General features: G+C 44.5%; 1 protein-coding gene across 1 annotated transcript; it reads right to left on the reverse strand.

The window, feature by feature from the left end:
• Positions 1-15: 15 nt before the first annotated feature.
• msh6 (mutS homolog 6 (E. coli)) lies at positions 16-9,277 on the reverse strand. Its single transcript, XM_084561906.1, has 10 exons — positions 8,806-9,277; positions 7,347-7,552; positions 7,045-7,220; positions 4,298-6,881; positions 3,477-3,757; positions 3,230-3,347; positions 3,047-3,136; positions 2,799-2,953; positions 1,774-1,973; positions 16-1,652 (listed from the first exon to the last, which is right to left on the reverse strand). Exons 1-10 carry the CDS (start codon positions 9,090-9,092, stop codon positions 1,571-1,573), a joined length of 4,179 nt encoding a protein of 1,392 aa, XP_084418032.1. The 5' UTR covers positions 9,093-9,277; the 3' UTR covers positions 16-1,570.
• Between the last annotated feature and the right edge of the window lie 930 nt (positions 9,278-10,207).

Here is a 10,207-nt window from a genome sequence, read left to right on the forward strand (position 1 = left end):
AGTGGACATAAGACACTTTAAACTGTGCAGTGGAGGAGGATATCCAAGCTAAAATACAGATTCACTTTGACAGAGCATACACAACGACTTTAAAAAAAAAAAAAACATAAAAATAAAAAAGACTTGGAAATATGCTAAAAGAGACATTTAGAGAAAAAAAAAAGCCTGACTATGGATGCCTCACTTTTTCCTTTGCTTCAGTTATTTGACAAAAAAAAAATGACATCAGAGCATAAGAGCTGATTTGGCGACACCACCGAGAGACAGACGGACGGACACCTCCGAGGCTCATCTGCTTTTAAAGAAGTGGAAGAACAAGATACTGCAGTCGTGTACAGATCCACCGTGGACAGACGCGCTTAAGTCAGAAGAGGCACAACTTTTCTCATGAGGCGGCAAAAGGCCCCAAAACAATGCTTCCATCACTGGGCAACCGACGTGCTCGTATGATATGTACGGGGAAAAATGACCTAGCACTTCAGCTTTTTTTTTTTTTTTCCTCCTCAAGACAACTGTTGAGATTTGATTTTAATGCTTTTTGTGTAGTTTTGTATTTTCATGCAAAAATCTTACTGTACTTGAATGTCTTTATTTTATTAAATGTGTTCATTTTTTTTTTTTTTTTTTTGGTTATTATACCCTAAAATTGCTGTAATTATACTCATGTCGCAGTATCTAACTTCTTTCTGTGAAAGAGATCAGAGAAAAGAGAGAAAAACACTAAACATTTTCTCCAGCAACGTTGACTCATTTTACATTTGCAATACAGAAAAAGCAGACGCTGAATACGAGCTTTCACAAGACTTGTTCGGCTCCTTGTGTTTTGGGACAGTGTCACAAATGTTATATATTCCAGTCTGTTTTTACATGATCTATGCATATTTTCTGTTTGTGTTGGCCTGTCGAGCAAGACCCAACGTACAGGAGGGTCTGATAAAAGTTTATTTAGCCAGATGGCATGTTAAGAAAACGCCTCCTCTACCAAATAAGACATTGCTGACAAGGTTTAAATACATAAAGCCATTTAGTTATACTGTGATAACTTGTTTTTTTAGTCAAGTAGATAATTAGACATCTGCTCCTGATTTAGAATCAGCATGGGTGTCTGTATCCTCACTAGTGGGCACAACTGCTGCTTCATGGCCTGTTAAGATTCATTTAAATGAAAGAGACAAGTCTTGTGAAAACATACGCCATTTGTTTTTTCATAGTTTGCCAATGTTGCTGGAGAATTTAAAAAGGCTTTTACTCTACTGAAGCTGAGACAAGTATCTATATACAGCGCTTTATGGTTTCATTGCCCTCCCCTTTCCCTCCCATTCATGTGTACTGGTGATTGTGGGTTCTCATACAGACTGAAATGTATGCATGTATCATAACATTTAGACTTAATATATTGTGAAGTATTCAATAACCGTTATGTAGGCGCTAGCGTGAATTAAAAGGGTTTAATTTCCTAGATGAAACATTGTCATTTTTTTAAAAATAAACTTTATTAGCTCATTACAGTAGTGTTTTTTCCAAGTGCTGAGAACATACAAATTCAGCAACAGCAACATTTGTTTACAAACTACAGGGTGTGGATCAGTTGGACAAGTGAAGCGAAGTGTGTGTTGTCCAGTGTAGCATCATCAGCAAGCTGGCAGAGCTTCCTGGAAGAGAAGAAGGGAAATGTACAACGGAGCTCTTTAATACCAACTCACTCATAATTGAAATGCTTGCACTGGATGTCATCCAGTAGGCACAGAAAATAACACCAATACTAAAACTTACTTGAACAATCTGAGGCTGATGGTGCTTTTCTCAAACTCTCTGGCCTTCCTGTGTCCCGACTGGATCACCTCCTCCGGTAGACTGGCGAGTCGAGCAGCGTTGAACCCGTAACTCTTCGGACAAGCACCGGTGATGAACTTGTAGAGGAAAGTAATGGTCTCCTGACTTGGATCCTCACATTCATTCTCCACCATGCACGCCTGAAAGGCACAAACATGTTAGTAACACCCAAGCAACAGGGTGAAACTGTTGGTGCACACGATTAACAGATTTGTAAGTAGTGATATTTGAACACATAGTGTGCACAAATAACTAGAGTAACAAGTAGATGGGACTTAGTAACAGGAAGTAGCAGCCTTTGTGGAAAGAAGTGCAGCCGCAATGACAGAGCCAGGGAAGCAGCTGTGCTGTAGAGTACATGTGGTCACAAACTGCTGAATTCATTCTCTCAAAGTAACACCATCTGGTTTAAATACATCAGCTACTGTAGGTGCATACTTGCTGCTCTGTAGTGCATTTACAATAAACTGAATGTTACAGTTAGGTCCATAAACACATACTTACAAAACAGATTCAAGTGGCAGTTATATGGCTTTGTTGTGCAGACTCTCAGCTATTATTTGAGGATATTCAGTTCAATTTCATTTATATAGCATCAATAAAAATTGAAAATGTCTCAAGATGCTTTACAAAACCCAGTCTGAAGCTCAGCCTGAAACCCTCAGAGCAAGCACGGAAGTTATTGATTTTAATATTTTGTTGAGAATGCTTTGCAAACATATCTGCACCTAACTAATGGGACTCTTTATGAAGAAATATGTGCTGAACGCTTTTAATGCTAAAAACTATATAAGAAGTATACTAGATCTGAATAGTAATGCTAGGTGTAATATCAAGAACCAAGTGCACAGAAAACAAACAATTCAGATTTCCCCAAATAATAATTTTAGCCATGACAGCTTTTACATCTGCCATGTTTTCCTGTGCCGTGCCATATTTAGCCCGACTAGCATTGCTGCACTCACCATGTGGCCCAAGCGCACAGCGGGGTTGCTGGCGTAGTCCTCCACCAGGGAGTGATAATGTGTGGAGAAGAGCGTGCGACAGCAGATCTTCTCAGCAAGCTCCTTCACAACAGCGCTGGCGATCGCTGTGCCATCATATGTGGCTGTGCCCCTTCCTGCAAACAAATCACAGCTGAAAACAAACCAGCACCACAACAAATCTGTGCCGAGGAGGCACGAATGAGCCTCGATGAGCAGAGGAGACTTACCTAATTCATCCAGGAGCACAAGTGAGTGTTTAGTGGCATGGTGAAGGATGCTGGCAGTCTCGCTCAGCTCCACAAAGAAGGTGCTCTCTCCTGCAGAAGGCGCGGTCGATAATAAAAGCTTAGCTCATGAGGTGGAAGCTCAGATAATTAAGTTGTGTTTGTCAACAGAGTTTGTAACGTTACCGGCCATGATACGATCCGAGGCACCCAGCCGAGTGAAGACCCTGTCAACTGGTGTGAAGCGGAGGCTCTCAGCTGGAACGTAGCAACCGAGCTGAGCTAGAATGATCACAAGTCCACACTGTACAAAAAGAGCAGCACAGCATCTTAATATAGGTGAACAGACAAACCAACAATGATCATGTGTTACTCAAAGGTTTCGTATTTTCAGACACATTGAGGAAAATACTTATATCCATAAATTCCCCACCTGTCTCATGAGGGTAGACTTTCCGCCCATGTTGGGCCCTGTGACGAGGACGCAGGAGGCACAACCTTCCACCTCACTTTCACTGCTACCAGGGCAGCCGATGAAGACGTCATTAGGGATGAAGTCGTCGCCAAAAAAGGTCTTGGTGACACAAGGGTGACGGGATCCGCTGAGGTCAATGAAGGGTGCCACCTGGTTGTCATCCTCAGGGAGCACCACCTGGGGCCTGGTCATTGGTCCGTCTCCGCCCTGGCTGTAGCGTGACATGGCCAGCAGCACATCTAAAATAAATAAAAAAATAAATACATTGGACATTTAATAAGTCACCCTTTAAAACTCTACAAGCAATAATTTGTTGCTCACATCCTTATCTGATGGTAGTCTTTTGCAGCTCAGCTCTGATGAAACAAAATAAACAAAACCATACTTGTAGTAGAAAAACACATTATACTCACATTATGCTGCCGCACCAGAGATTGGTATTAAACTACGTAATTATCTCTCCCTCTGTTAGGAGCAAACATTTACAATTTCCTTAACAGTGGAAAAACAAACTAATTAGTGTAAACGTAGCCTACTTTTCACTCAGTAACAGCATTCTTTAGAACAGGCACTTGGGTGCAGCACAGTCGTGTTAAATCCATTATGCTGATGTATTGTTAACATCTGCAGGAAGTGTATTCAGAGCAAACAGCTGCAATCTAAGCTTGTTTTAACACGCCCAAATATGAATCCTCAGACAACTGCACAACAAAAAAACATCACAACACTGTATATGGACCTTAGAAATAACACTAACGAGAAAAGAGGAGCATAATTACCGAGCACTGCCATGCACTCCACTCCAGTCTTCCACTCTCTGTAGTTCTTGTCAAAGTTGTAGAAGAGTCTCCTCATGCAGTCTTTCAGAGCAGCGTCTCTCTTCTCCTCAAACCCTTGCAGCTCCGAGAACAGCCGTTCAGTCTCCTTAGTCACGTAACGCTTCCAGCCTTTCTTTGTGGACTTCACTTCATACTCCTCAGGGATATTCCTCTCTGAGATGCTGTCAGGAACCTCCATCTGATAACGGTTTCGTCCAGTTCCCCAGAAAGCCATGTTTTTACAGCCGAGTCTTTTCTTCTGTCTGTCCAGGTAATCCTGCAGCTCTCGTTCGCAGTTCTTGATTTCGGTCAGAGCCTGGTCGTACTCTGGATCAAAGCCGGCTTTCGGGCTTATGACACCAGTAGTGCGGGCTTTCTGGTGGTCGAAAGCCGTGTCCCAGCGTTGAAGTTCAGCGGAGAGGTCGGGAAAGAGGCCATTTTTGTCACTCTTCAGACTGACAACTTGATGGAGCAACGCGGAACGAATTTCGCCGGAAAGTGGAGCGAAGACAGAAATGATCTCCTGCATGGTCTTGAAACCTTCCAGAGCTGAGAGGAAGTCTGCTATCTTGCGCTTGCTGTAAGTGACCTCCTCATAGAGAACCGCTCTGCCGTCAGGGTGGTCCTGACCCTTCAGAGTGCCAATGCTGTGGATCTTACTCAGGAGACGCTCCAGATCTGGGAGCTTCTTCAGCAGGTCTGTAACCTCAGTAGCCTGGGCCTGAGCTCCCATTAGGTCCTCCACGGCATCCAGTCTGTCCTTGATGGATGTGGGGTTACACAGTGGTGCACAGAGCCACTGCTTCAGCAGCCGTTTGCCAAATGGGGTAGAGCATGTGTCCAAACGCTCCAACAGCGTTCCTTCTGCTCCTCCTGACCCATTCTGGAAGATTTCCAAGTTTGCCAGAGTCACTCCATCAAGGACCATACGCTGACGGGTCCGGGCAAAGAAACTCGCAGGTCCAGCTGCTTGCTCCATCTCCACATCAACTGGGACATATTCTTCAAAGTTAGCCAAGGAGAGCAACTCTTGGTCTACCAGGCACTTCTTGAGATAGAATATACATCCACCCAAAGATGACAGTGCTAGTTCATAGCCCTCTTTGGGAGTAAGACATAGTGAATCACTCTCAGAGGTCATCTTTTTCAAGAGAGGAGGCAGAAAACTGTTGCCAGTGCTCTTCTCCTTCTCAGCAGTCTCTTTAAAATAATCTTCCTCAGAGAGGGTTTTCAGAGTCTTCTGAGCATCCCAGAATTGTGTCCCTGCATTCAGACCTTCCTGCAGAGCGGAGGACAGAGAGGCCTTTAGTATTTTGCGGGTTTCAACAGATGGGTTCCCCTTTTCAAAGAGCACTTCAGCAGGGGAAAAGTGAGCGATCAGGGTGCGCAGGCGTGAACAGTGGCGGTCGTCTGGGAACTGACCGACATGGAAATAACCCACAGAGGTATCTACAAAGCAGACTCCGTAGGTGCGGTAACGACCAGAGCTTTCCTCTTCGGCCTTTTCCTTTAAACTCAGGAGGAACTTGCTCTGGCTCTCTGAGGGAGCACCGTCCAACACGCTGTAGGTTTGAGTACCACGTGTGATAATTCGACACACTTCTCTTTTCACCACACGGTCAAATTTTGTGGGCTTGGCCATGGTCTTGCAGCGAGCTTCCATCATCTCTGGCGTCTCGGTCTGCTCCACACGAGCCACCTTGTAGCCTTTCTGGACCAGCACATCTGAGAAACGTCCAAAGCCGATCTCTGGAAAACCCGAGTGCGCCCAGGTCCCCTTCATGAATGTAAGTCCCAGCTCATTGACTCCAATCACAGCATCCATGTGGTAAAGCTCATAAAATTTTCCCACCTTGTAGAAAATGACTGTGTCAAACATCTGAGATTTGAGCTGCCACCATCTACGCATACCAGGAGTGACTCTGTTCAAAAAGTCTTCTGGCACATACAGGGTGGAAGGATCGTAGTCATCCTCGGACTGTCGCCGCCTTCGACTGTCTTTCCTCCTGCCGTCCTGCAACCATTCCAGCTTCTCGTGATCCCAAGTTGTTGCTCCTCCAGTGGATCCTGATCCATTTGCCTGACTCTCAAAGTTGTCAGGAGCAGAGAAGGCCGACAAACGAGACTTTGTGTCAGCTGTTACTGCTGCTGGAGCTCGTTTGGGTGCAGCGAACGGTGCAGCGAACGGGGCAGCAAACGGGGCAGCAGACACCTTTGCTTTTGTGTTAGTGGGCTTCTCTGCAGGACGTTTACGCTTCACAGGCTTGACGGGGCTTTCTGGTTCAGACTCTTGGGCGCTTTCCTCTCCACTGCTCACCGTCGCCTCTTCCTCCTCATCCTCACTGCTTGACGCAGCATGTTCGGGTTTGAACTCATCATCCGATCCCTCACTGTCTGAGGCTACAATAATGCGACGGCGCTTGGCTGTGTTCCCCTTTTCTGTGGAAGCACGCGATGAACGTCGACCGACTTTGCCTGGTTTGTCATCATTTTTCACGTCATCCACATCACTGTCCTCTTCATCGGTCACAGTTGAGTTGTCGACCTAAAATTTAAATATAAACACAAGAATAACTTTAAGTTGTCTTACAGACCTGATTGGTTATAACATTCTGTATTAATACTGGTAAGGATGACAAAGTTGAATAGAGCAGACAGTCGTCTTTATACATTTTCTATACACAAATAAAAATTAATCACAATGTCACCTCCATGTCTTCCTCATCATCCTCTTCCTCGTCTGATGGATCCATGCAGAGAGGCATCTTTAATCTTTTCTCAGGGGTGTCAAACATAACTGCATCAGCCATCTCCATTGCATGTCGGATCACTGGTTTACCGCTAAAGTACACCCCTCCAGTTTTAGCATCACTGCTGTCAGAGCCTGTGACACAGCGAAAGTCACGCAATGACTAAACGGTTTCGCTTATTCCAGAGCACACAATGTCCTGAAACAAATAGCCACTGCCTGTATTTTACAAGACGGTCATGATTACGGTAATAGCCGTACCTTGGTATTCTCTGACATATTTGGTGCTGACCCATCCTCTAGTAGAAGGTTCATCAAAGAAGTGAACATGTACGCGCTGGTCCCGACCGCGGCCCCTCATCTGCTGTCCCGTCAGAGGCTGGGGCACCACCATGCACGGCCACCAGGGGTGTCCCTCTAGCTTGGCCCACACGAGGGCACCAGCACTGAATGAGCATGTGGCGCTGCTAAAATGTAAGAAAAGCAAAGACATATTTAGTAAGTCTGATTTTTATCCTCAAGCATAATTAGCAAAGTTGATAATAACAGGGATTATACGAAGTGTATAGTATATGTGTGGTACTTGATGTGGCAGCAGGTCAAGTCAAGTCCAGTCTACAGAGCAGATTGATCATTTTATATTTCTGCTCTGACTAAGAACGTACGCAACATGTCACACATACACTGATCAGCCATAAAAATAAGACCAATGGTCATAGTAACTGGTCAAGAGAGTAACACTGATTATTTCTTTATAATGGCACCCGTGAGTTTGTGAGATATTTTAGGCAACAAGTGAACAATTTGTTTTCAAAGTTGACGTGTTAGAAGCAGAAAAAAAAAAGATTGTGGGCAACAGCGTCTCCAAAACTGCAGCTTTTTTGGGGTGTAGCTAGCCTGCAGTGGTCAGCAAATATCAAAAATGGTTCAAGGGAGGAAAAGCAGTGACTCATTGGCGCACGAGGAGCTGCTGTAGCTCAAGTTGCTGAAAGGTTCCTGCTGGTTTTGATAGAAAGGCATAAAAGTGCGTCACAAATTGTTTTGTACAGTGCTGTGCAGCTGCAGACTGGTTATGCTGACTCCAGTCCACTGCAGAGCGCGCCAACAATGGGGATGTGAGCAACAGAACTGAGCAGAGGAAGTAGGTGGCCTGGCCTGGACTGGTGCATCATGTTTTCTTTTACACCATATTGACGGCCACGTGCATGTGCATTGCCAACCTGGAGGACATATGGCACCAAGTTACAAGTGACACTCCCTTATCGCTGTGAGGGGAGTGTGGTTGGTCTGCAACAATGTTCAGTTGGTGGTTTTAATGTTGTGGCTAATCATAGTATCCTTTGTAATTGAGGGTGAGGGGACGTAGTGTCCATTTAACACTAAACTAAGGAGTGCTGCATTCCCCTTTTAATGTCACTATCCCATATTAACAGCTATAGGGATTAGCACTGATTTGATTTGACCCTAACACCGCGTGGTCTCCACTGTCCTCATCAAGACACCTGCGATTAGTGTGAAAGTCAAAAATGGACGAGTCATCTGAAAACGTGAAAAACTAACTAGCAAAACAACATCTATGTTTTCTAGACCGACGTATAATAATAATAGCAAGTGTTTGCGTTTAGCAAGGTTTACAACGTGTTTCTGGGGCCTTTTCTTTTTAGCACAAATTGGGCTAAAAGTGACTGCAGCAATTACACGGCTCCCAAAGTTAGCTCACCTTTCTTTAGCAGCTGGGGCCTTGTCGCCGAATAGCTTCTTTAATCCCCCGCTCGCAGCTTTGGAGTTACTTTTCTGTTTCTCCTTGTTGGTTTTGGCTAGCTGCTGCTTCTGCTGCTGCGGCTCCTGCGAGGTCTGTTTAGCTTGTTCTTTCGGAGAGGAGTTGGACTTCTTCACGGAAGACGGCAGGTCCGCCTCGGTCGGAGAGGGACTCGTCTTCGGCTTGGCCTTAGAGACCGGCGGCGGGGACTTGGTGAAGAAATTGAAGAGTGAGCTTTGCTTCGCCATGTCTGCGAGTTTCTGTCCGCAGTAGTTTCTGGAGCTAATCCTATCCCTGCATCACCTAGCACCCCAGCTACAGAACTGCCACACGGCGCGAGCGCACCTCGTTCGCGGGAAACATACGCACACAGGATGTTGTGGGCGGAGGCACGGTTCTCCTCCAATGACAAGCGAGTATACTACAACACGGAAGTCACGTGATCCAAACACAACTTCTCTTGTTGGTCATGTTGTTGGCGCGCAGAGAGACCCTTTTTTTTCTCTACACGCTTTTTTTTCTTCTCTACTTTGTTTCCCAGGAGGTATGAGTGTGCACCACGTTTCTTTTCCTTCAGTTTAACAAGTACTTTCTTCATCATTTGAAAAACTGTCCACTTAAACTAAACAAGATAATAATCTAATGGTTCTGCCCCTAGAAGTAAGGGACACCCTGGCCTTAACATGCAAAATATCTTAGAAAGGAATAATAAATGGCCATAATAATAACTAAAATGGAAACAAACATTGCATATACAATATATATATTGGTTGCATGGTTTGAGACATAGTTTGAGAAACTTCTGAGAACTTCTGGAGGTTTCCTAAACAGGAAAGTGTATAGTTTCAGGGAAATTACTTTACCTCCAAAACCCCTCCTGCAACAGCACGCAAACTTTAGTTTTCTCATTGGTGGAGAACTTACAGTTTAAGTCATGTGTTTCGGGCTGTTGCTACTTCTCCTCATCTGTTTTCCAGCATTGTTACATAGCAGACAACCACAATTAGCAGCTGCATGGCTTGAATCTTGAATCCCCGCCATGCGTACTGTTGTGTACAAGTGTGGACTAGTGTCAGAATGAAGCCTGTCTGTTTCTTGGAAAAAAAAAAAAAAAAGCTCCTTGGACTAAAATCTCCTTGCACCTTGGGTGAAGATGTTGCTGCATGTCTCTTCAAGTAGAAAGGCCTTTCACACATTTGAGCCTTTGTATGCATGTCCATTCAGGAAGACTGTGTTCATTATTGCAATACACTATATGGTCTAAATCTTCAGTATGTCCAAGAGCAAATAAAAAAATAAATGAAAAGGTTACATCTATAAATGAACTGAAATGAGATTGAAAATGAAAGAAATGGTTATTCTT

The sequence above is a fragment of the Chelon labrosus genome (assembly GCF_963514085.1).
Source record: "Chelon labrosus genome assembly, chromosome: 15".
In the NCBI taxonomy this organism is placed as follows: domain Eukaryota; kingdom Metazoa; phylum Chordata; class Actinopteri; order Mugiliformes; family Mugilidae; genus Chelon; species Chelon labrosus.